The sequence below is a fragment of the Dipodomys ordii genome, unplaced genomic scaffold (genome assembly GCF_000151885.1).
Source record: "Dipodomys ordii isolate 6190 unplaced genomic scaffold, Dord_2.0 Scaffold160, whole genome shotgun sequence".
NCBI lineage: Eukaryota > Metazoa > Chordata > Mammalia > Rodentia > Heteromyidae > Dipodomys > Dipodomys ordii.
Window position 1 is genome coordinate 656,744 of NW_012267376.1, and position 25,866 is coordinate 682,609.

The following is a 25,866-nucleotide window of genomic DNA, read 5'->3' on the forward strand; positions in this document are numbered from 1 at the left end:
ACACTTATCTCCAGTATAGTAGAAAAATGCTGGAAGTGGAGCTTTGGCTTGAGTGGTAGAATGCTAGCCTTGAGCAGAAAAAGCACCCAGGCCCTGAGTTCAACCTCTAATATAGCAACAAACAACAACAAAAAAAACTTATTCAGTTCACAATTTTAGACCATCTAAGATTGGTCAGCTCCATTTGTTCTGCCCAACTCACAGCAAATGGCATCCTGGTAGAAGTAAGTGTGAGGAGAGCACGTGGTGAGACAGGAAGCCAGAAACAAGATCAGGATCAAGGGTACTTTCTTTGTCCTTCTTTCCTCCCCCCCCTCTTTTGTTCTAATAGTGTTTCACTCTTGCAGGAACTAACATGTAAAACTACATTCATTCCTTTCATGGACAGCATCCCACTGACCCAAACATTTCCCAGTAGGTCCTATCATACTTAGACTTGTCTCTTACATTGCCACACCGAACACCAAGCACCCCCAGCTCAGGAACCCTTGGAAGACAAACTATATACTATCCCCAGCTGTGTTTTATTTCGATTCAGGTTGAATCATTTCTATTTTCTATCCTTTCTCATTCTTTCCTCTTTTTCCCCCTTATTCCTTAGAATGCCTCCATATAGTTTCCTTAGTTTTCAAATCCAAAATGTCCACTTGTTTCTTTTTTTAAGGCAGATTCTAACAGTGTAGCCCAGACTGGCTCAAACTGGTAATCTTCTGTTTCACCTTCCCAAGTGCTGGAATTACAAGCATATACCACCACACCCAGCTTGACTCATTATTTTGGGGGGGAGGGGGGTTCCGGTCATGGGGCCTGAACGCTGTCCCTCAGCTCTTCAGCTCAAGGCTATTGCTCTACCACTTGAGCTACAGCGCCACTTCCAGCTTTTTTCTTTGTGCTTATGTGGTGCTGAGGAATCGAACCCAGGGCCTCATGCATGCAAGGCAAGCGCTCTACCATTGAGCCACCTTCCCAGCCCCAAAGCTTGACTCATTTTTATGTTTCCTATTTTTTACCTTTGTTTCTGTCATGTCCATGATTCTCACAGTTGAATTTTAATTGTTATTATAAAGCTGATGTACAGAGGAATTACAATTTGTTTTAGGAAGATATCTTCCCTTCCCTTGCTCTCTCTCTCTCTGTTTCCCTCCCATCCCCACCCATACTTGCATAGTTCAGTTTTAACGTAGTATCTAGTGAATACCACTGCTTCATTTGTTCACCCCAGAACAGTTTTCTTTTTTTTTTTTCTTTTTTTTTTTTTGGTCCAGTCATGGGGCCTGAACTCTGGGCCTGGGCGCTGTCCCTCAGCTCTTCAGCTCAAGACTAGCGCTCTACCACTTGAGCCACAGCACCACTTCCAGCTTTTTCTTTTTGCTTATGTGGTGCTGAGGAATCGAACCCAGGGCCTCAGGCATGCAAGGCAAGTGCTCTACCACTGAGCCACCTTCCCAGCCCCCCAGAACAGTTTTCATGGTGGCTGCTTTAACATTCACATAATTCTGACATCTGTGTCTTCTCATTGCTGACATCAGGTGATGCTTCTCATTTAAGCTGAGATCATCCTGGTTATTGGTACAGCAAGTGACTTGCAAATGAAATGAGACACTTTTAGCACTGTGACTTAGATTCTGAATCTTCTTTTTTGATAAGTCCTTCTCTGTGGGGGACTAGTGACCACTTTGTCATCTTTTTTTTTTTTTTTTTTGCCGGTCGTGGGGCCTGAACTCTGGGCTTGGGCGCTGTCCCTCAGCTCTTCAGCTCAAGGCTAGCTCTCTACCACTTGAGTCACAGCGCCACTTCCAGCTTTTTCTGCTTATGTGGTGCTGAGGAATCAAACCCAGGGCCTCATGCATGCAAGGCAAGCACTCTACCACTGAGCCAATTTCCTAGCCCCAAAGCTTGACTCATTTTTATGTTTCCTATTTTTTACCTTTGTTTCTGTCATGTCCATGATTCTCACAGTTGAATTTTAATTGTTATTATAAAGCTGATGTACAGAGGAATTACAATTTGTTTTAGGAAGATATCTTCCCTTCCCTTGCTCTCTCTCTCTCTGTTTCCCTCCCATCCCCACCCATACTTGCATAGTTCAGTTTTAACGTAGTATCTAGTGAATACCACTGCTTCATTTGTTCACCCCAGAACAGTTTTCTTTTTTTTTTTTCTTTTTTTTTTTTTGGTCCAGTCATGGGGCCTGAACTCTGGGCCTGGGCGCTGTCCCTCAGCTCTTCAGCTCAAGGCTAGCTCTCTACCACTTGAGTCACAGCGCCACTTCCAGCTTTTTCTGCTTATGTGGTGCTGAGGAATCAAACCCAGGGCCTCATGCATGCAAGGCAAGCACTCTACCACTGAGCCACCTTCCCAGCCCCACTTTGTCATCTTAAGTTGAGGGTGAGTCCAGGAGTGAGTTCCCCACTCCATTTCTTTAGTACCTAGGGAAGAGCAGGATGCTTACTAACAGCTTGCTCCCTTATGGGGCCTCCTGTTGGCAGTCACACAATCCTGACTTTGCAGCTTCCTCTGATGTACCTCTTGCCAGCAAAGGGCTGGAAAGCCTAATGACTTAACCACCACCTGTGGCAGCCTCAGCAGGACTTTGCAGACATTGTGAGGCTTTTTTTTTTCTTTGTGGACTTTGGTTAGAGCTGAGCAGTTGTCTACACTGTTCCACTCTTCCTAGGCTGTTCTTTGTGTCCGTTGATGTTTCCAAGTGGCATTCAATGGACTATAACAAGGCAAAATGAAAACTCAAGCTGGGCACTGTAATTCTAGCTACTCAGGAGGCTGAGACCTGATGATTTCAGTTCAGAAAACTGGAAGTGGCACCTGTAGCTCAAAGTGGTAGAGTACTATCCTTAAGCAAAAAAGCTCAGAGACAGTGCCCAGACCCTGAGTTGAATCCCCATGACTGACAAAAAAAGGAAGGAAGGGAGGGAGGGAGGAAGGAAGGAAGGGAAAGGAAAGGAAAGAAAGAAAACAAAACCCAGAGAACCGGAGGTCCCTAGTAATCTTTAGAGATTACATTGGTTCTACAGAGTTATCTGTTCTTAATAGAACCAGTAGGAAAATACATGTATTCCATACAACAGCAGTGCAAGTCCCTATAGGAACTTTTTATAGGCGATAAACAATTTCTTTAGTAAATGTAGACTATTCCAATTAGGTGTCCTGAGCTCTGATTTTTTTGTTTTTTGTTTTTTTAATCATGGAGCTTGAACTCTGGGCCTGGGCACAGTCCCTCAGCTCTTCAGCTCAAGGCTTCCAGTTTTCTGGTGGTTAATTGAAGAGTCACACAGCTGAGTACCGGAGGCTGAGATCTGAGGATCACAGTTCAAAGCCAGCCCAGGCAGGAAAGGCCATGAGACTCTTAATCTCCACCAGAAAACTGGAAATGGTGTTGTGGCTCAAGTGGTAGAGCGCTCCCCTTGAGAGCTGAGGGACAGCACCCAGGCCCAGAGTTCAAGCCTCAGACTGACCCAAAAAAAATAAGAATAACAGTTGCACAGACTTTCCTGTCCAGGCTGGCTTTGAACTGTGATCCTCAGGTCTCCGCCTCCTGAGTAGCTAGCATTACAGGCTTGAGCCACAGCGTTGGTTCAGTTTTCTGATGGTCAGTTGGAGATAAGAGTCCCATGGCTGGCTTGGAACCACGATCCTCAGATTTCAGCTTTCTGAGTACCTAGAATTACAAGCGTGAGCCACCAGTGCCTGGTTTCTGGTCATTTTTTTTTAAGAAATCGTGCTTCCTTTAGGTTATAGAATTTGGGGTATAATGTTTGTGCTAACCTTTTCTAAAGTCTGTGGGCTCTAAGGTTTCTCATCTCTCCTCTCATTCCTGACTATGGAAATTTACGTCTTCTGATTTCTTCTGGTTAGACCTGCAGTAAATTCATTTTGTTTTTCTCTCAGAAACAGCAGCGATCTCACTGCATTTCCCTCAGGAACAGCCATGATCATGCTGCATTTTCTTCCTTTGCCTTTCCATTGCCTTTGATTCTTAACTTTGTGATTCCTTTCACTTCTATTTGCTTAGGGTTTAATTTAATCTTTTCTCCTTAGTTTCTTAGATCCTGGTTTGAGATACTCCTTTACAATATAAATGTTTAACCTGCCAGGGGCTGGTGGCTCATGTCTATAATCCTAGCTACTCAGGAGGTTGAAATCTAATGATCGTGGTTCGAAGCCAGTCCATGCAGAAAAGCCCCCTTAAGACTCTTTTTTTTTTGGGCGGGGGGTTCAGTCGTGGGGCCTGAACTCTGGGCCTGGGTGCTGTTCCTCAGCTCTTCAGCTCAAGGCTAGCACTCTACCACTTGAGCCACAGTGCCACTTCCGGCTTTTTTCTTACGTGGTGCTGAGGAATCGAACCCAGGGCCTCGAGCATACAAGGCAAGTCCTCTACCACTAAGCCACCTTTCCAGCGCCCCCTTGAGACTCTTACCTCCAGTTAACCACTCAAAAACTGGAGGTGGCGCTGTGGCTCAGGGACAGCAGCCAAGCCCTGAGTTCAAGCCCCACAACCAACAAAAAAAAAAAAAAGAGGGGTAGAACATTTAACTTAAAAGTCACACTACAGGCACTAGGAAGGTGGCTCAGTGGTAGAGTGTTTGCCTTGCATTCATGAGGCCCTGGGGTCGATTCCTCAGTACCACTTAAGCATAAAAAAGCCAGAAGTGGTGCTATGGCTCAAGTGGTAGGGCGCTAGCCTTGAGCTGAAGAGCTGACAGTGCCTAGGCCCAGAGTTCAGGCCCCCGACCAACAAAAGCAAGGCAGGGTCTTGGTAAGGTATTCAGGGTAAATACAAGTGAGACTGCATCAGAATGCAGTGTTTGAAAACTGAAAAGGGATGACAGCCTGGCATGTGCCAGTGGGTAGCAATTAACACAAGCAGATCTCAGCTGCAGACAAAGCATCTCCAGCAATCAGACCTGTTCAGCAGGCAAACAGGCTCTTCCTCCTTAGAACTATTAGGTATGCATATACCTATGTGTTTTCAAGGACACGGAAGCTCATAGGGCCTTCTCCTAAATAATGAAGACCAGATGGGTAACACTGGTTTAGTACCAAGTGATATTGTTCAGGCTCTTTAATGTTTCTTAGTGGTTTTATCAGAGTGAGAAGAGATACTGTAACAGCATTTTGACATGAATGTAGAATTCTTAGACCTCTCTAAAGAACAATTTTTTAATATTTTCTTTTTCATTCCAATGTCAGGGCCTAGTATATACTAGGCAGGCCCTCTACCACTGATGTGCCCAACCCCAGCCACCCACTAAGACATTCTTTTCTCTCTCCTATTTGACTCATTAGGAGTCAAGAAGGATGGGGTTGGGAAGATTCATACCAGGAGATGAAGTGGTAGCTTTACTGAGGCCCTCATTTCTCTTAAGACTGTAAGCATTAAGCCCACCTTTCATCCTCAGCTCCACCCAAACCTGAGCTCTTCCCTGCCCTGGAGTTCCCACATTACAGCTGGCCCTGCTTCTCTCCACCCAAACCCACCTGAACTCCATCTACCTTACTTCCTATCCCCCCAGACCCTGCTGCTACCTATAGCGAAGACTGCCATGTGCTCTCTCTCCAGGAGAAATATGGCTCTTCTAATAAACCTTGAAGTAATTTTTCTCCTGTGCCTGCCTGCCTGTGTGGTCCCCTGGCATGGATGTGATGGATCCTTTCATTGATCCTTTCAAAGACCATACTTAGAAATTCTAGAGGCTGGGAATGTGGCTTGGTGGTAGAATGCTTGCCTCGCATGCAGGAAGCTGTGGGTTCTATTCCTCACTACCACATACAACAGAAAAGCCAGAAGTAGCACTGTGGCTCAAGTGGTAGAGTGCTAGCTTTGAGCAAAAGAAGCTCAGGGATGGGCTGGGAAGGTGGATCAGTCGTAGAGTGCTTGCCTCGCATCATGAGGCCCTGGTTTCAATTCCTTAGCACCATATAAACAGAAAAAGCTGGAAGTGGCACTGTGGCTCAAATGGTAGAGTGCTAGCCTTGAGCTGAAGAGTTGAGGGACAGCGCCCAGGCCCAGAGTTCAAGCCCCACAATGGACAAAAAAAAGGAAGAAGAAGCTCAGGGACAGTGCCCAGGCCCTGAGTTCAAGCCCCAAGACTGATACCCAAAAAAAAAAAAAAAAAAGGGAGGAGGCTACAATGCTTGATAAGAAATGTACTCATTATCTTGCCCATGTAATTGTAACCCCTCTGTACCGTATTTTCACAATAATAAATAAATAAATAGGAAGGGAAGGAAGGAAGGAATTTTTCTAGAAATCTTTTGAATGAAAGCCAGCCAGCAGATGCTCAATATTACCATATAAGGTTAATTAGACCTGGTGTGGATGATGGATGGTTCATGCCTGTGATTCTAGCTGCTCAGGAGGCTGGGATCTTAGGATCACAGTTTGAAGCCAGCTCAGGCAGGAAAATCTATGAGCCTCTTCTCTCCAGTTAACCAGCAAAAAGCTAGAAGTATGGAAAGAAAAATATCAAAATGTTTATACTATACTCTATAGAATTATCAGTAACTTTAATTTTATTTATTGCCTCTTCAAATTCTGTTTTAAACATACACAAACTTTTTTGTCAAAATAGAAAAAAACAAAAACAAAACTTTTAAGTTTTAAGACGTCTAAATGGCCATTTGGGACACATACTTAGAGTAGCCAAACAGGAAGTACAACCATGTCTAGCACTGTCTACCACCCATAGGGCCCTAGGCCAGCCAGTCCAGGCACCCTCTTATCAAGCCATATGTTTCTTACAGATAGGCTTTACCACAGACCCTCGGATGGCCCGCTCCTCTCCTTACCCTACTGACGTGGCCCGTGTAGTGAATGCCCCCATTTTCCATGTGAACGCAGATGACCCTGAGGCCGTCATGTATGTGTGCAAGGTGGCGGCAGAGTGGAGAAGCACTTTCCACAAGGACGTGGTTGTTGATCTGGTGCGTATTCCAGGGAGTGCGTCTCCAGACAGAGCACCTTACCAACTACACCCTCTCCCCCCCACACACACACGTACACACCCCGTGTGTTTGCCCCTCCCTTGGCACCAGAGCCACCTTGGAGCTTTCTAAGAACCATGCCTCATGAGAGAACCCTCCAGCTCCAGAATGTTTTGGCCAAGCCCACCCTGAATACGCCCCAGCCAGGAGCTGTATGGGTAAAGAGGGCCATTCATGGGCCTCCTCTGGTCCTGCCATGGACTGTATTGTCAGTGGTTCATATTCCTAAATCACTTTCCTCTGGTAAAACTACCCTGTTGCATAATGGAAGGAGACAGGAACTTAATTCTAGAGGAAATAAACTGAAGCAGCACAGACATGGGCATGTTGGCATTATGTAGACAAGATAAGGCAAGGACCTCACCTGTGTTTCTTCTTTAAGGCCAGTTGTGATCTCTCACCTATCTCTTACTGCTCTGCTCTGACCAGGTATGTTACCGGCGCAATGGCCACAATGAAATGGACGAGCCCATGTTTACACAGCCACTCATGTACAAGCAGATCCGCAAGCAGAAGCCTGTGCTACAGAAGTATGCAGAGCTGCTGGTGTCACAGGGTGTGGTCAACCAGCCTGAATATGAGGTTTGTCCTGGCTGCAGAGCTGGGGAGGCCAAAGTCACCCAGTCCTCACAATAAGACCGAAGTGAAAGTCATCAAAATGCTTTAAAGGAGGTTGACCTTAAAGCAGTGTTTTGGGAGTATTCTGGGTATGGCTCTGCAGTAAATTTCTTTTTTTTTTTTTCTTTTTTTTTTTTTTTGTGCCAGTCCTGGATCTTGAACTCAGGGCATAGGCAGTGTCCCTGAGCTTCTTTTGCTCAAGGCTAACACCCTATCACTTGAGCCACAGTTCCACTTCTGGATGTTTTGGTAGTATAGTGGAGAACAAGAGTCTCACAGACTTTCCTGCCCAAGCAGGATCCTCACATCCTCAGATCTCAGTCTCCTGAGAGCTAGGATTACAGTCATGAGCCAGCGCCCGGCCAGTACATTTCTTACTTGGCCCGTCTTGTGGAGGTGAGAGGTGAGTAAAGGGTCCAGATTGGTAAAGGGCTCATGTGACCTGCATCAGAAGTCCTGACTAGATGAGGAGAAAAGCCCATTTAGGCCGTATGTATTAAATGGAAACAGCTGCGGGAAGTGCAACTCTGGAGCCTAATCCTCCATGGCACATGGCAACTTTGAGACTACACCAGGTCTGGTTTTTTCTTTGTTTTGGCGGTTAATTGGAGATAGAAGATCACAGACTTTCTTGTCCAGTCTGGCTTTGAACTGCAATCTTCAGATCTCAACCTCCTAGGTGAGCCACCACACTTGGCAAGAACTGCACCAGTTCTTAGGAAAGAATGTGAGAGTTGAACTCTGACTCTGTGCTGTCTTGTATGAAAAGAACAGAAAGTTGTAGGCTTCTCCCAGTCTTAGAAAAGCTGTGCTGTGCATGTGGATGAGCATGGGAAGCCTGCAAGGCTGAGGGAGCCCAGAGATATGGTGAGCCTGCACAGCAGGGTGTGCCAAACTAATCCATTGTGTGTGTGCTTCACCCCCAGGAGGAGATCTCCAAGTACGATAAGATCTGTGAGGAAGCATTCACCAGATCCAAAGATGAGAAGATCCTGCACATCAAGCACTGGCTTGATTCCCCCTGGCCTGGTAAGCAAGGAGACAAACCACAGATAGATTCCTTTGTGAATCTGATGGAACCATGAACCCTCTTCCCAGAAAAAAAAAAACTCCCACTGCCCCCTCCATGCTCATGGTGTACCATTTCAGTAAAGCTTGGTCATCCCCAGGTGCTCAAAGGGAGTCCGGTTCAGGTTGCATCGTCTCTCACTCTGGATCTCCCCAAAGTTCGGTTTATGACAGTGAGGTTCCTAAACGTTCCTTCCAAATCAGGTGGCATGCCTCACCTTGTCCTTGCTGTTGTAGGCTTCTTCACTCTGGATGGGCAGCCCAGGAGCATGTCCTGCCCCTCCACCGGCCTGGAGGAGGACGTTCTAGCCCACATTGGGAATGTGGCCAGCTCTGTGCCTGTGGAGAACTTCACCATCCATGGAGGTAACCCTAGGCTTGCCCACAGGAATGGTGGCCCAGCCCATGCCATGTGATGACTCCCCTGCCCAGCCCACCAGATGTACTAGTGGGCCCACCTCCTACAATCAGCCTTCAGCAAGATGTTGTGGCTCAAGTGACAGAGTGCTAAACTTGAGCAGAAGAAGTTCAAGTACAGTGCCCAAGCCCTGAGTTTAAAAACTGAGAGATCACCACTTTATATTAATCAGAAACTCCAGAGTGCCAAGAGTGTTGCTGGAGCATAGGAAATGAGGTAGCTGGGTGATCATTCCATTTCTCTGCAGGATTAAGCCGGATCTTGAAAACTCGAAAGGATCTAGTGACAAACCGGACTGTGGACTGGGCCCTGGCAGAGTATATGGCATTTGGCTCGCTACTGAAGGAGGGCATCCACGTCCGGCTGAGTGGCCAGGATGTGGAGCGGGGCACCTTCAGGTAACATTCAGATTTTTCACCCTCAGAATCAGAGATGCAAGAGTGGGGAGTTCCCAGTATCTGTCTAGTCAAGTTGTACCCTTCTCCTGAGTGTAAATACCCTGTTAAGCACGGGGCAGGCTCAGCCCACATCTGGCAGGAAGCCTGGTTGTTGCCATGGACCTTTTGCTACTTGCCAAGAGATCCTCAGCAGTTTGCAGAGATCTGCATTCCTGTTTATCCTGTTGTTCTGCCTCAGCCACCGGCACCATGTGCTCCATGACCAGAATGTGGACAAGAGAACCTGCATCCCCATGAACCACCTTTGGCCCAATCAGGCCCCCTACACTGTGTGCAACAGCTCATTGTCTGAATACGGTGTGCTGGGTGAGTGCCCACCCCAACCCACCCACTCCTGCCACTGTCTACTGCCCCTAGTCTCCTGGATGACTTCCTTTCTCTTCTATCTTTCATAGGCTTTGAGCTGGGCTTTGCCATGGCTAGCCCAAATGCCTTGGTCCTCTGGGAGGCCCAATTTGGTGACTTCAACAACATGGCCCAGTGCATCATTGACCAGTTCATCTGCCCAGGACAGGCCAAGTGGGTGCGACAGAATGGCATTGTGCTGTTGCTCCCTCACGGCATGGAGGGCATGGTGAGCTCCTGCCCTCCCCTGCCCTCACCCCCAAAAAGACCCAGAGCCTAGAAACCTTGCCCCAAATCCTGAGGGTTCTGATGGTGCCTCCTACCCATCTGGATGCCACTTGCATGCCTATCCTTGGATAAATAGCAGGTGGTATTCATGCAGACCTCAGGCATCCCAAGAATATGGGCTCCCTCACTTCCCTGCTCTGCCTATCCTGCCCTTTGTTGTTGAGGAGGGGAGCAATTGAATGAATGACATCATAGGAAGAAAAATCAGAAAAAAAAGCAAACTAGAGAACAGCTCCAGCAGAAGCAGCAGAGGGCATTGTATGAGAGTTCCCAAACTAAATTCTTTTTATTAATTTTTTGTTGTTGTTGTTTTTGTTGGTCATGGGGCTTGAACTCTGGGCCTAGGCGCTGTCCCTCAGCTCTTCAGCTCAAGACTAGCAGTCTACCACTTGAGCCACAGCACCACTTCCAGCTTTTTCTATTTATATGGTACTGAGAAATCGAACCCAGAGCCTCATGCATGCGAGGCAAGGACTCTACTACTGAGCCACCTTCCCAGCCCCACTTCCGGTTTTCTATTGGTTTATTGGAAACAAGAGTTTCACGGACTATCTTGCCTGGGCTGGCTTTGAACTGCGGTCCTCAGATCTCAGCCTTCTGAGTAGCTAGGATTACAGGCATGCGCCACTGGCACCTGGTGTGCCAAACTAAATTCTTTGTGTATGTTGCTTCCAGGGTCCAGAACACTCCTCAGCCCGTCCAGAGCGATTCCTGCAGATGTGCAATGATGACCCCGATGTCCTACCAGTAAGTAGAGCAGACCCTGTTGCCTAGCTGTGCTTGGGACCCTGAGGAGGGTGGTCCATCTAGATGTCCTGAGAAGTCAAATATCTGCTGGCCCTTCCTCTGTAGACCAGGGTAGCCCACACCCACTGATCTCCTTGAAATGAAAGACTTCTTCAGGACCCAGAATATAAAAGTAGAGGATTGCTTCTATTGGCTTCTTGCTGTTTCTGTCCTGTGGCTGGTTTTCTGGTTCAGGCAAATACTGTGAAGGAAAGATCTCCTGGGCATTTTAAAGGATGGAAGAAAACTATTGGGACTCAGTATCTAAAATGAGAATTAGCTTTAGGCAATTCCTAAAAACGCTATCAATTCCCTGCCAGACTGTAGCTTTATGTATTTTAGAAGGGTTAAGACTTGAAATACGAATACCAGCTGCTTCCTCCACTCTTGGAGGGTGGAACTTCCTGAAGCCCTCACCCCTATATGGCAGTGTGCTCAGTGCTGCCACCTGGCCTCTGGCCCTTCCCTTCTGCCTTTGCAGGACCTGCAGGAAGCCAACTTTGATATCAATCAGCTATATGACTGCAACTGGATTGTTGTCAACTGCTCCACTCCTGGCAACTTCTTCCACGTGCTACGACGGCAGATCCTGCTGCCCTTCCGGAAGCCGGTCAGTAGTAGAGTCTCCCTACCCTGACCAGATCTGGCTTCAAAATGACCTGGGGTCCCACCTTTCTGTATTGGCACCAAGAAGCCTCCCATGCCCTCACCCCAGTGCCACCTACTTTAGAGTAGCTGGCCCCTGAGGGAGGCTATGAACAGGATGTGGTGTCAAGGACCTGGACTCCCTTGACTGCTAATACTGGAGAACTGTGTTCTTGCCCCATAGCCCAGTCCTCCCATGCCACTGAGCATTATGGGGAGAACAGGTGTGTAAGCTGCAGACTAGAAGAGAAGTAAGCCCTGGCCAGGGCCAAGGCAGAGAAGGAGGCCCCAAAAGCAACTTCTGAGCTAGGTGTTGAAGGATAAGTAGAAATTGGATAGGAGGCAAGTGGAAAAAGTGGTCGAAGAGGCCGGGCACAGGTGGCTTATGCCTATAATCCTAGCTACTCAGGAGGCTGAGATCTGAGGATCGAGATTCAAAGCCAGCCCGGGCAGGAAAGTCTGAGAGACTCTTATCTCCAATAAATCACTGAAAAAACGAAAGTGGCACTGTGGCTCAAGCAGTAGAGCACGCGCCTTGAGCTGAAGAGCACAAGGACAGCGCCCAAGCCTAGAGTTCAAGCCCCATGACCAAAAAAAAAAAGTGGTCCAAGAGTAGGACAGATTGGGCTGAGAAATTGGCTCAGTGGTAGAGTGCTTGCCTCGCATGCATGAGGTCCTGGGTTCATTCCTCAGTACTACATAAGCAGAAAAAAGCTGGTAGTGGCGCTGTGGCGCAAGAGTAGAGTGCTAGCCTTGAGCTGAAGAGCTGAGGGACAGTGCCCAGGCCCCCATGACTGACAAAAAAACAACAGCAGTAAGACAGTATGGAAGAGCTCTGTTCACTACTAGCAGTGGGTACATGGCTGAAGCTTGCAGCTGTGTCCCTGGCAGCCTGCAGATTCACATCATCACCCCATGACAGGATAGCCCTGGTGTTGGACCTTGTCACAGCCTTAGACAGGCTGAGGGTATGTGTGTTTAAGACCACCTAGCAGTTGCTCAGAAACTACCAGGGAGAGGCTTGCCTCCCTTCTTGTTGGGTGGCCCTTGTTTTTTATCATCCCTCTAGATTTCCTTTGGTGGTACTGGAGTTTGGATGCCAGGCCTTTTGTGCTTTTCTAGGCAGGAGCTCTACCACTTGAGCCACATCTCCAATGTAAACCCCACCCCGCAATTCCCTATCATGAAGGTCCATGGGCATAATAGTCTGGCTTTCAAGTTAGCATTGGCTCAGGCTGAGATCTAAAGATTGCGGTTTGAAAGTTCAAGAAAGTCTGTGAACCTCTCATCCAATTAACCACTAAAAAAGCCAGAAGTGGACTTGTGGCTCAAGTGACTCAACACTAGCCTTGAGCAAAAGGAACTCCAGGACAGTGCTGTAGGCCCTGAGTTCAAGCCTCAGGGCCAGCACATACACACACACAAAAATTCTGTCTTTCAGTTAATCATCTTCACTCCCAAATCCCTCCTGCGCCACCCTGAGGCCAGAACCAACTTTGATGAGATGCTTCCAGGTAGGTTTGGGGGAGGAACATTTGCTGGGAGGACCAGAATTTGGGGCCTCTTTACAGCTCTGAGGGCTTGCTTATAGGGCTTGTATTTATGGCTTTTGCCAAATTGTAGGTCATGGGTAAAAGACTTGTGGACTGTTGCCTTTGGTCTGTGAATACCTTCAGGATTATGTTAGAGACACTTGAGTCTCAAGTTACAAGGGGGGGTTGCTGCCGTAGTCAGCCCTGGCCGAATGTGACAGCAGCTTACCTCAAGCTCATAACAGAGGAAAAGACATTAGAAGGCAGGACCTCCACGTAACACAACTGTACTGCTGTGAAGGGACACTGTGGCTTGAGATTCCCATGTGCATGTCCCATGGTGACAAGCAGGTGCTGGCACAGCCATGCTGACCACTTCCTCCCATGTTTATTTTCCGTATGTGCCTGTGAATACAAAAATCTATCATCTTCACCACTTTTTAGTATGTAGTTCATCCTAAAATGTATGCACATAGTTCAGCATCCATCTCTAGGACTCCTTCCACTGACCCCTACACACATATGCAGACACACTCATATACAAAGCAACCTACTTAGAAGCATTCTACTTCTAAGTACAATCATACAGTAGAGCTGACTGTCCTTTCTGAGATACTTGGGCCCAGAAATGTTTTAAATGACAAGGGTTATTTTTCTTGCAGGTTTTGGAATATCTGCGTGCGTGTGCGTGTGTGTGTGTATGTGTGTGTGTGTGTGTGTGTGTGTGAAATTTCAAATGGAACCCAAGTGTGTGTGTGAGAAAGATATCTCAGATGGAACCCAAGTCTAAACACAAAATTCACTTACATTTCATAAAGTCAAATGTGTTTTTTTAAGTAGCATATCAACATTCAAAAAGTTTTCAGAGGGCTGGGAATGTGGCTTAGTAGTAGAGTGCTTGCCTAGCATATATGAAACCCTGGGTTTGATTCCTAAGTATCACATACACAGAAAAAGCCAGAAGTGGCGCTGTGACTCAAGTGATAGAGTACTAGCTTAGAGTGTCTAGGCCCTGAGTTCAAGCCCCAGGACTGGCAGAAAATAAAAAATAAAAGTTTTCAAAGCCAGGTGCCAGTGGTTTACACCTATAATCCTAGCTACTAAGAAGGCTGAAATCTGAGGATTACAGTTTGAGGCCAGCCCAGGCATCAAAGTCTGTAAGACTGTTATCTCCAGTTAATCACAGAAAAAGCTGGAAGTAGCACTGTGGTTCAAGTGGTAAGAGTACTAGCAAGTGCAACATCCTGGGTTTGATCCTCAGTACCAAAAGAGAAAAGACAAAAATAATACAGTTCTTTAAAAAAAAAAAAAAAAAAGTAGTGATGCTAGCTGGGTGCTAGTGGCTCACACCTGTAATCCTACCTACTCAGAGGCTGAGGTGTGAGGATCGAGATTAAAAACCAGTCCAGGCTGGAAAGTCTCTGTGAGACTCTTATCTCCAATTAATCACCAGAAAACTGAAAGTGGCACTGTGGCTCAAGTGGTAGAGCACTAGCCTTGAGCTGAAGAGCTCAGGGACAGCGCCCAAGCCCAGAGTTATTTCACTTAACATAATGTCCTCTAGGGCCGTGATACTCAACAGTCATAGCTTTCTGCCTTTTTTTTTTTTTTTGGGTCCGGTTGTGGGGCCTGAACTCTGGGCCTGGGCGCTGTCCCTCAGCTCTTCAGCTCAAGACTAGCACTCTACCACTTGAGCCACAACACCACTTCCCGTTTTCTGGTGGTCACAGATCTTCCTGCCCAGGCTGACTTTGAACCGTGATCCTCAGATTTCAGCCTCTTGAGTAGCTAGGATTACAGGCATGAGCCACCAGCGCCTGGCTTGAATTAATTTTTGTAAATGATGTTAAGGTCCTAAAATCTTTCTTGTATGGAGGTTTCCAGTTTTTCAGCACTGTTTTTCAGAAAGGCTGTATTTTCCCATTGAATGCCTTGCTTCTCTGGTGGACAACAAGCCAGATGTGAAAGCTTACTCCGGAGCTCTCTATGCTGTTAATCTATCTATCTCTATATGAATAACACTTGTTTTGGTTACTGTATCTTTGTTGTAGGTTACAAAATTAGAAACTGATTCTGGTGATTTTATTATTACTTTTTGTTGTTATTGGTTGTGGGGCTTTAACTCAGCCTGGGCACTGCCCCTGAGTGCTTTTGCTCAAGAATAGTGCTCTACCATTTTGAGCCATAGTACAACTTCTGGTTTTTGAGTGGTTAATTGGATATAAGAGTTTCACAGGGACTTTTCTTCCCAGGCTGGTTTCAAACCACAGTCCTCAGATCATAGCCTCCCGAGTAGCTAGGATTACAGACATGAGCCACCCAGCCTCCGGTGGTTTTTACTTTATTTACCTTGGTGGTATTTCTTAAGGTTTGTTTGTTTTTTTAAATTGAATCATGTGTGTCTGTGTGTGTCTAGTGTTCGTAGGACTTGAACTTGGAGCTTTTTTGCTCAAGATTAGCCACCACTTGAGCCACACTTGTACTTCCTGCTTTTTTTTGGGGGGGGAGGGGAGGGGTCCATCGTGGGGCTTGAACTCTGGGCTTGGGTCAAGGTGAGCACTCTACCGCTTGAGCCACAGCGCCATTTCTGATTTTCTAGTGGCTTATTGGAGATAAGAGTCTCACAGACTTTTCTGCCCAGGCTGGCTTTGAACGTGATCCTCAGATCTCGGCCTCCTTAACTAGGATTATAGGCATGAGCCACCGGCACCTGGCTACTTCTGGCTTTTTGATGGTTAATTGGAGAGTTTCAGGGACTACCCCAGCTGGTTTTGAGCTGAAATCCTCAGATCTCAGTCTTCTGAGCAGCTAGTATTACAGGCATCATCCACTTGTACTCAGCTTTGGAATCATTTTCTTTTTTGGGGGGGGGGATCTGGTCGTGGGGCCTGAACTCTGGGCCTGGGTGCTGTCCCTCAGTTCTTCAGCTCAAGACTAGCGCTCTACCACTTGAACCACAGCTCCACTTCCGGCTTTTTTCATTTTTGCTTATGTGGTGCTGAGGAATCGAACCCAGGGCTTCAGGCATGCAAGGCAAGCGCTCTACCACTGAGCCACCTTCCCAGCCCCTGGAATCATTTTCTTAATTTCAGATTTTCCATTGCTGGTGTCTAGTTGCATCTGACTTGTGCACTGCTTTTTGCATCCTGCTACTTTGCTGCATTTGTAATTCTAAGTGCAGTGCTCAGAATTTTCTAATTATGGGATCCTGTTGTCTGTGAACAGAGGTCATTCTGTTTCTTTTTTCTTTCCTGGTAGTACTTCTGGTACTACAAGAGTGAACATCCTAGATTTATTGTGGACCTTAGAGGAACAGATTGCACTCTTTCATCATTGTTATTCTTGCTATGGTTTTCATCTGTGATTTTCATCATATTGAGATTTGAATTTTCATCAAATAAGCCCCTTATGTTGGCATTGATCCCATTGTTATCATGGACATCTATCTTAATACTCTCTATTACAGTGAGTCCTCCAGTTGAAAGGTTTTGGAGGTTTTTTGTTTTTGTTTTGTTTATCGGTGCTAGGGCTAGAACTCTGGGCCTGGCTCTGTCCCTCAGCTCAAGTCAAGCAATCTACCACTTGAGCCACAGCGCCACTTCGTTTTCTGGTGGTTAATTGGAGATGAGTTCCATGGACTTTCCTTGCCTGGGCTGCCTTTGAACCAAGATCTCAGCCTTCTGAGTATAGGATTACAGGTGTGAGCCACCTGTAAATTCATGAGGAGTATGAGTGGAGTAGCTATGTTTTGACATAATTAGTTGTTCCTAAAGTCTGCAGTGGACTGTTAACAGAATAACCTGCTCTATCCTGGTCTTGCCCTATCTCCTGTGTATTATGTGTGGTTTTTGTTTTGTTTTGTTTGTACTGGGCCTTGAACAACTTAGAGCCTTAGCACTGTCCCAGTTTTTTTCTTCTCAAGGCTAGTGCTCTACCACTTTGAGCCACAGCACCACCTCTGATTTTCTGTTGGTTAATTGGAGATATGATCCTTACAGGGACTTTTCTGCCCAGGCTGGCTTCAAACCATGATCTTAAGATCTCAGACTCCTAAGTAGCTAGGATTACTGATGTGAGCCACCAACACCTAGCTTTTATGTGCTTTTTAAAGTGCCCTACGCTGACTGGGGAGGTGGCTCAGTGAGAGTGTTTGCCTTGCATGCAGGAGGCCCTGGGTTCAATTCCTTAGTACCACATAAGCATTAAAAAAAAAAAAAAAAAAGCCAGAAGTGGCGCTGTGGCCCCAGTGGTAGAGTGCTAGCCTTGAGCTGAAGAGCTGAGCAACAGTGCCCAGGCCCAGAGTTCAAGCCCCACAACTGACCAAAAATAATAATAAAGTGCCCTTGGCCACTAACCTTGAGCAGAAAAGCTCAAGGACAGCACCTAGACCTTGAGTTCAAGTCCCAGGACTAGCACCAAAAAAAAAGAGGGAAAAAGAAAAAGTGTTCTTGGCATTAGTGACTTCAGAGGCAGATGAGAGCTGAGCTTGCTCTAACCCTTGAAACCCACATGCCCTGGGCAACAAATGGTACCGTTGTCTCATGGATTCCCAGTTCACACACAGCAGCAGTGCAGCAGGGCATGAAGAGAGAGCCAGCCTAACCATGGGGATTCTCTTGTAGGAACCCATTTTCAACGTGTGATCCCAGAAAATGGCCCTGCCGCTCAGAACCCAGACAAGGTCGAGAGGCTCCTCTTCTGCACTGGCAAGGTGTACTATGACCTTACCCGTGAACGCAAAGCCAGGGGTATGGAGGAGCAGGTGGCCATCACAAGGATTGAGCAGGTGAGGGCCCATGGCATAGCCTCTCTGTGTGGAATCCCTCCTAAGGCTGTTGAACCTCGAGTATCTTGGCAGAATTACTGTCAATACTGCCTTTTTGAGAATACCAGTCTCCCCTTGCTCAACTTCCATTGACCTGACTCCTGCTCTCTCCAGCTGTCACCATTCCCATTTGACCTCCTGCTAAAGGAAGCACAGAAGTACTCCAATGCTGAGCTAGCCTGGTGCCAGGAGGAACACAAGAACCAAGGCTACTATGACTATGTGAAACCCAGACTCCGGACCACCATTGACCGTGCCAGGCCCGTATGGTAAGGCCTCTGTCCCTACCAAGTAGGTATGCTGGACGGGAGCAGGTAGCCCACTCACTGACCGCCCCCTCCTATCTCAGGTATGCTGGCCGAGACCCAGCAGCTGCTCCAGCAACTGGCAACAAGAAAACCCACCTGACAGAACTGCAGCGCTTCCTGGACACAGCCTTCGACCTGAACGCCTTCAAGAAATTCACTTAGATGCTCCTGGGGTTACTCAGGCCATGGTCTGCCCCCATGCCCATGATGCCCTTTGCTTCTCAACTAAAGAATAGTGCCTCGGCGCTGCCCACCCTCTGCCCCTCGCTATGCCTCACATTGTCCCCTGCTCATAGCAGTTAGGCTCTTGTCCCCTTGCTTGGTTGCGCCCCAGGCCAGATGCTGCCAGCCTGTCTGATTTGTGTCAGGCTGAGCAGCTTTCATGGAGGCAGGCCTTGAGGAGCAGGAACCTCTGCAGGACAACTTGGGAAAGATCAGCTCTGGCCACCACCCTTCATCTTGTGATCCTCCGAGGTGGCTGCCTGGTGCTCCTCCTTGTCACCCAGCAAGGCACAGATCCAGGACTAGGAGTAGCTTCATCGAGCTAGCAGGGTGGGCCTCAGCTGGGGGGTGTGGAGGATAACAGGTCTCGGCCTTCTCTTCTGCCATGTGAAGGTCCTGGTTTGTGTGTGGTCAGGGTGCCCTGCCCATCCCACCGGGGCTACTCAGCCCCTGGAGCCTGTAGGCTCTATGTGGAGCACAAAAGCTCCCTTGGATTCCACAGCTGGGGCACTGGCTGTCCCTTGTGGTCCTTCTGACTCCTCACCTCCTCTAGTCCCCCAGCCACCCTCCCCCCAACTTTCTGCTGTTCCTTTGAACGCAGTGGAGACTTTTGATGCATCCTCTTTGCTGTGCCAAAGCAGGTCAGAAACAGGAGAGGGGTAGGTGAGGCAGGGTAGGCCAAGGGGCCAGCTGCCCTTCATCCCTCACTTTGACCTTCACAGGGACAGATCTGATTTATTTATTTTGGATAAAAAAAAAAAGAAAAAAATAACTTTGCATTGCATTGGCTTGACCCATAAACTAAGTTATCCATGACTTGTGTGCTGTCACTCTGTGTGTCCGACTTCTCTCCAGGTAACGGGCTCAGCTAGGCTCTGCCATCCCCTCCCCACCCTGCCACACAGATCACCCACATCCTTCTACACCCTCATGTCATCCTAAGCAGATTACGCTTGCATGCAGCCTTTGGCTAAGTTTGCTTCACATCCTTGCAACCCATTCCACTAGGAAGGGTGTTCTGCACTCTGCCCATCCATATTTGAGCTAGCATGCCTGGTGGGTTTGGAAGTTTTTTGCAATACTACAGTGTGAACTCAGGGTTTCATCCCTTGCTAAGCAGGCACTCTGACATTTGAGCGATACCCCAGCCCTTTTTGCTTTCATTATTTTTTTAATAGGATGTCCCATTTATGCCCCAGCAGCCTTGTCTGCAATTCTGAGTAACTGAGATGGCAGGTGTATATCATAGCACTCAGCATTTTTATTGGTTGAAATGAGGTCTTTCACTAGCTTCCAGCCACACTCCCTAGATGGTTGCCTCCCAAGTAGCTAGAATTATAGGCATGAACCTCTGCACCCAATCCTAATAGGCTTGTCTTAATGACAGTTACTGGCTAGTGTCCCTCCAAACAACTCATCCAACCTGGAGATGAGACCCTATAACCAGCACAGGCCCGTTGGCCACACCAGGGGCCCACTATTTTTAGCTCATATTGAGTCAAGTGCTGGCCTTCTGGGGGTAGGACTTCAGTCACACACCTGCCAGTACTCATGCCATTAACACCTTTGGAAGCTTTCTATTTCCACTCCCCCTGCCCTTCCCCCTATCTCCAATATAGCAAGGCTTGAGGGTTTTCTCATTACATAACTGGCGACCAGTGCCAGCCAGGGCAGGTCCTGGGGTGGTAAGACCTACCCTCACACCCAGAACTGCAATGGGTAGAGCACTCCTGTGCATCTGCCTGCAGTCACCACACTCCCACACCACTATGGTCCACTGTGGGGGGTGGGGGGGAGGGAGGGGAGGCAGTGAGTGAGAGCTCACTGAACTGCCCTGGAGTTGGGTAGGTGCCTCACTGCATCACCATCACCAGGAACTGGCCTAAGCCTGGTAAGCCAGCTTTTACTGTTGCATACACAAACAGTCAGGATGTGTACAGAAGCCAGCAGTATGGAGAAAGGGAAGAGGACTCTAACCTTGTGTCTGCTGGTTACCCTAGGCTCCTTCCCTTCAGGGTGCAATACCACGGTCCCCTAAACCACAGGTCCTATCTTGGTTTTCCAAAGCCCTCAAGGGCTCCTTCAGTGCCTCTCCCACTCCCTTACCACCCAGCATGTCTTCCCTGCATGTGGCTCTTCAGAGAGCCAGCCATTCACACAAAGTTCCTCAACACGATCGCTGGAAGTTATAGCAACCCTCTCTCCTAGCCCCCAACACAGAACTGTCCCCTTTTGCCTATAGTAACCTCTTCAAGCCGTGAAACACTGCTGGCTCCTTTAGAACCTGGAACCTGGCTTCTTAGAAATGTGTGCTGCCCTTGTTTATCATGGCTCTGCAGCAGAAAGATGGTGGCTCTGCTCCTTGCTTTGTTGGCCATTATCCTTTTTTTGATTCAGTCCTGGGCTTGAACTTGGCCTGGGCACTGTCCCTCAGCTCTCTACTACTTGAACCACAGTGCCACTTCTGGTTTTCTGGTGGTTTATTGGAGATAAGAGTCTCACCGACTTTCCTTCCCAGTCTGGCTTTGAACCTCAGTCCTCAGACCTCAGCCTCCTGAGTAAAGCTTACAGGTGTGAGCCACCAGCGCCCCACCCAATATCCTTATAGTGGCCACCTAGGACTTGTCACATTTGCGTTCTGACAGAACCTTAGATACTCTGATATGCCAAACTCACTGGTTAGTCATTGTGTGTGTGTATGTGTGGTGTGTACTAGGGCTTAAGCTCAGGGCCTTGAGCTCTTGTCTTTTTTTCACTCAAGGCTGGAACTCACTGGAGCCATACCTCTGCTTCTGGTTTTGTTGCTGGTTAATTGGACTTTTCTGCCAGATCAGCTTTTCTTCTGTTGTCATTCACAGGGCTTGAAGTTGGCCTGGACACTGTCCCTGAGCTTTTTGGCTCAAGGCTAGCATCCTACCACTTTGAGCCTCAGAGTCACTTCTGGTTTTCTGGTGGTTAATTGGAGATAAGTTTCACCGAATTTCCAGCCCAAGCTGGCTTTAAACCACTATCCTCAGATCTCAACCTTCTGAGTAGCTAGAATTACAGGCAGGAGCCACTGCCCAGCTGTCCCTGACTTTGGGAAGTGCTACAGACATTAGGTAATGGGAAGCTATACTAAGTAGAGTAACTGGGAGACCAGACAAGGCAACACAACGCATACATATGTGTTCATGCAGACCATCTGACACTAGCACGGCTTCAGCCTACACACTTGGAGGGGGAGTGGTGACTGGTGCTCCCCAGGCATTGGGCTAACATGATCTGGAGGTATGGAGGAGGCATGCCCTGACTTCCAGTGGCCTCTCAGCTTCCTTCCCATACTCTAGGTGCCACACCCACAATCCAATGCTTCATTGGTCACATTGTTGGCCACTTATGTGATAGTCACTGTTCTGGGCATTGGGATGTGATGACATCTTCAGGGCCACCATTCAGCCCAACATGGGTGAAGAACCTGGGCTCAGGGACAGCTTAGTGGGGGTGAGAGGGGCATCTCCACTTAGTGGAGTCTGGTGAAGCCAGCAAAGGAGACCCGATGATCTCTGTCTAGCCTGCATCATCTAGATAGCAGTCAGCCCATGGCCCACAGACCAAGGGCTCTCCTGAAGCCAGTGGTCAGAAAGGAAAACTGAGCAGATAATAAAGCCAGTGTTTGTCTCAATACCACAGTGTATTGCTGGTGATCTGCCCCAGGTGTGGTTTCCAGGCATTTGTAGGAACTGAGCTGGGTGAGTTGTGTAGGTTCTGCCTGCTTTCCCTTCTACTGCCTTCATCAATTAAGTCCAAGCCAGCATGCACTGAGTGCCTAGGATGGACCAGAGCCAGGTCAGGTGGGCCTTAGACATGGAGGTAGGTCCTAGTGGCTAGAAGGGGCAGCCCTGAGAGAAACTCATTTAATCTGGGGAGCAGTCAGTTGGGCATGGAGGGCAGCTAATGTCTGTCCTTGCCTTGAAGGTGGGGCCAGGTTGCCTGACTCAGGTCTTCAGAGATTTAGAAGCTAATGGAGATGATGTCCACAGTGTGGCCACATAAACCAGGAGCATAGTGACTAGGTGCAGACAAGAGTGAATGGAGAGAAAAGCAAAGGGAGGAATGAGTGACCCAGGGAGTACATGGGTGTTGGTGCCACCCATTTTCACTGTGGAAACTCAGGCAGCAGGTTGTAGGGTTAATGGAACAGGACTCATGAATACCAAAAGTAAAATACATTCAATATAGGAGCATGCCAGATGTTGGTGATTTATGCTTGTAATCCTAGCTACTCAGGAGGCTGAGAGGTGAGGATTGTAGTTTGAAGCCAGGCCTGGCAGGAAAGTCTGTGAGACTCTTGTTGCCAATTAACCACCAGAAAACCAGAAGTGCACTATGGCTCAAAGTGGTAGAGCACTAGCCTTGAGCAAAGAGGGACACTGCCTATACCCTGAGTTAAAGCCTCACAACCGCCACCAACAACAAAAGGCAGTTCAAGTCCCAGTGGCTCATGTTTGTAATCCTAGCTACTCAGGAGGCTAAGATCTGAGGATTGTACTTCAAAGCTGGCCCGGGCAGGTAAGTCCATGAGACCTTTTTTTTTTTTGTCGGTCGTGGGGCTTGAACTCTGGGCCTGAGCACTGTCCCTCAGCGCTTCAGCTCAAGGCTAGCGCTCTACCACTTGAGCTACAGTGCCACTTCTGATTTTCTGGTGGTTTATTGGAGATAAGAGTTTCACGGATTTTCCTGCTCGGGCTGACTTTGAACCTCGATCCTCAGATCTCCGCCTCCTCAGTAGCTAGGATTACAGGCATGAGCACAGGCGCCTGGCTCCAACAGACTCTTATCTCCAAGTAACCACCAAACAGCCTGAAGCTGAGCTGTGGCTCAAGTGTTAGAGTGCTGGTCTTGGGCAAAATGCTCAGGGATAGTGCCCAAGCCCTGAGATAGTACCCCAGGACAGGCATCTTACCCCCACAAAAAAAGCTGGCAGTTGTAGTACACTTTATCTTATATAATATTTTCTTCAATGGACATGTATTAATACATATGCATCTACTGGGGCTTGAACTCAGTCTTAACGTTCTCACTCAAGAATGGTACTCTACCACTTGAGCCACATTTCCACTTCTGGCTTTTTGCTGGTTAAGATAAGTGTGTCTCAGATTTGTCTGCCCAGGCTGGCTTCAAACCACAATCTTCAGATCTCAACCTCCTGAGATCAGCACCCAGCTGAACTATTATTACTTTTGTGATGACATAATTAAAACTCTTTAAGGGCTGGGAAGGTGCTCAGTGGTAGAGTGCTTGCCTTGAATGCATGAGGCCCTGGGTTCGATGCCTCAGCACACATAAGTAGAAAAAGCCAGAAGTGGCACTGTCGCTCAAGTGGTAGAGTGCTAGCCTTGAGCTGAAGAGCTGAACCCAGAGTTCAGGTCCCACTACTGACCAAAAAAACAAAACAAAACCTCTTCAAATAATACATAAGTATTATTCAGTTGAGTCATACTTTAATTTTGCTATTTTAAAATAGTTATGCAGCTGAGTGCTGATGGCTCTCTGGAAGCTGAGATTTGAAGATTATACTTTGAAGCCAATTCGGGCAAGAAAGTCTCTGAGACTTTTTTTTATTTTTATTTTCTATTATTTATTTATTTATTTATTTTGGGTCCAGTCGTAGGGCCTGAGCTCTGGGCCTGGGCACTGTCCCTTAGCTCTTCAGCTCAAGGCTAGCGCTCTACCACTTGAGCCACAGCGCCACTTCCGGCTTTTTTCTTTTTGCTTATGTGGTGCTGAGGAATCGAACCCAGGGCCTCAGGCATGCAAGGCAAGCGCTCTACCACTGAGTCACCTTCCTAGCCCCCCCTTTTTTTATTGTTTTGTTCGGTTGTGGGCTTGAACTTGGGGTCTGGTACTGTCCCTCTGCTCTTTTGCTCAAGATTAGCACTCTACCACTTCCAGGTTTTCTGGCTGTTAATTGGACATAAGAGCCTCATGAACTTTCCTGCCTGGGCTGCATTGAACTGCAATCCTCAGATCTCAGCCTCCTGGGATTATGGGTATGAGCCACTGGCACCCAACAAATTCAAAAAGAGCCAGAAGTGTAGCTGTAGCTCAAGTGGTATCCAGACCTAAAGTTCAAATGTTGAAACTTGCTCCCAAAAAGGGGAGGAGGAGGAGTTATGCAAAGGAGTTACAGTTCAACATGACATAATCTTTGAAATTCTAACATTGTTAGGCTAGGAATGTGGCTTAGTGGTAGAGGGCTTGCTAGCATGCATGAAGCCCTAATTCAATTCCTAAGTACCACATAAACAGAAAAGGCTGAAAGTGGTGCTGTGCCTCAAGTGATGGAGTGCTAGCAAAAGAAGCTCAGGGACAGTGCCCAGGCCCTGAGTGCAAGCACACACACACACACACACACACACACACACACACACACAAATTCCAACATTCTTAACTGGTGATTCTTGGGAGGAAGCCAGGTCTGGCCTGGCAGAGCCTACGGTGGGGGCTGGATAAAAACCCAGGCCTGGGATCTGGGTGGGACCAGAGTTGGAGTTGGGTAGGACCTCAGAAGAGCCTGGAATTCCAGTGGATCATTGTCAGGCCTCAGTGAAGGAGCTGTGAGTGTCAAGGTCTTTGGCCTCTATTCTAGAAAAAAAGCACAGAGAGGAGACTGCAGGAGGCAGCTGGTCACCATCTTGGTCTAGGAGGCAGGATGGATAGATGGATCAGTCAAAAAAAAACCCTCTAGCTGCCCCTCATGACCTCTGACCCTGAACTATTGCTGTGCACATTGACTACCTGTGGAGGGGACCCCATTGAAGGTGACATGATGGACACAGAAATACCAAGTTCCAAGTGGAATGAGGAAGTGAGTGTAGGCCAGGAAATGGATCAGATGAAACCCTGATATGGGTATCATATCATATGAATCCTGAAGGGCTCAAGCCCTTCCCACTCACACGAAGTGTAAATCATGATGTAAGAAAGAAACAGAAGCCAATCAACAGGTTTCACTAAGTGAAATAGCCAATCAAAGTGCCTTTTTTTTTTTTCCGATCATGAGGCTTGAACTCTGGGCCTAGGCGCTGTACCTGAGCTCTTCAGCTCAAGGCAAGTGCTCTATTGCTTGAGCCACAGCACCACTTCTGGTTTTGTAGTGGTTTATTGGAGATAAGAGTCTCACAGAGCTGGGCGCTGGTGGCTCACGCCTGTAATCCTAGCTACTCAGGAGGCTGAGATCTGAGGATCCCGGTTCAAAGCCAGCCCGGGCACGAGAGACCGTGAGACTCCTATCTCCAATAAACCACCAGAAAACCGGAAGTGGCGCTGTAGCTCAAGTGGTAGAGCGCTTGCCTTGAGCTGAAGAGCT

General features: G+C 47.7%; 1 protein-coding gene across 4 annotated transcripts in view; it reads left to right on the forward strand.

Moving 5' to 3' along the window:
- The window catches only part of Ogdh (oxoglutarate (alpha-ketoglutarate) dehydrogenase (lipoamide)), a 104,599-nt gene that overhangs the window by 59,926 nt on the left and 18,807 nt on the right, over positions 1 to 25,866 (forward strand). For 3 of the 4 annotated variants that reach the window (XM_013032962.1, XM_013032959.1, XM_013032961.1), the window contains exons 11-23: positions 6,763 to 6,942; positions 7,432 to 7,584; positions 8,547 to 8,649; positions 8,926 to 9,054; positions 9,354 to 9,504; positions 9,743 to 9,870; positions 9,960 to 10,138; positions 10,873 to 10,944; positions 11,465 to 11,593; positions 13,070 to 13,142; positions 17,783 to 17,946; positions 18,100 to 18,254; positions 18,335 to 19,331. In XM_013032962.1, coding sequence (XP_012888416.1) covers positions 6,763 to 6,942; positions 7,432 to 7,584; positions 8,547 to 8,649; positions 8,926 to 9,054; positions 9,354 to 9,504; positions 9,743 to 9,870; positions 9,960 to 10,138; positions 10,873 to 10,944; positions 11,465 to 11,593; positions 13,070 to 13,142; positions 17,783 to 17,946; positions 18,100 to 18,254; positions 18,335 to 18,455 — 1,737 coding nt within the window. In that variant the 3' untranslated portion in view covers positions 18,456 to 19,331. Of the gene's footprint in view, positions 1 to 6,762; positions 6,943 to 7,431; positions 7,585 to 8,546; positions 8,650 to 8,925; positions 9,055 to 9,353; positions 9,505 to 9,742; positions 9,871 to 9,959; positions 10,139 to 10,872; positions 10,945 to 11,464; positions 11,594 to 13,069; positions 13,143 to 17,782; positions 17,947 to 18,099; positions 18,255 to 18,334; positions 19,332 to 25,866 lie in introns of those variants that run through there. The other variant, XR_001175689.1, reaches the window with a different exon arrangement.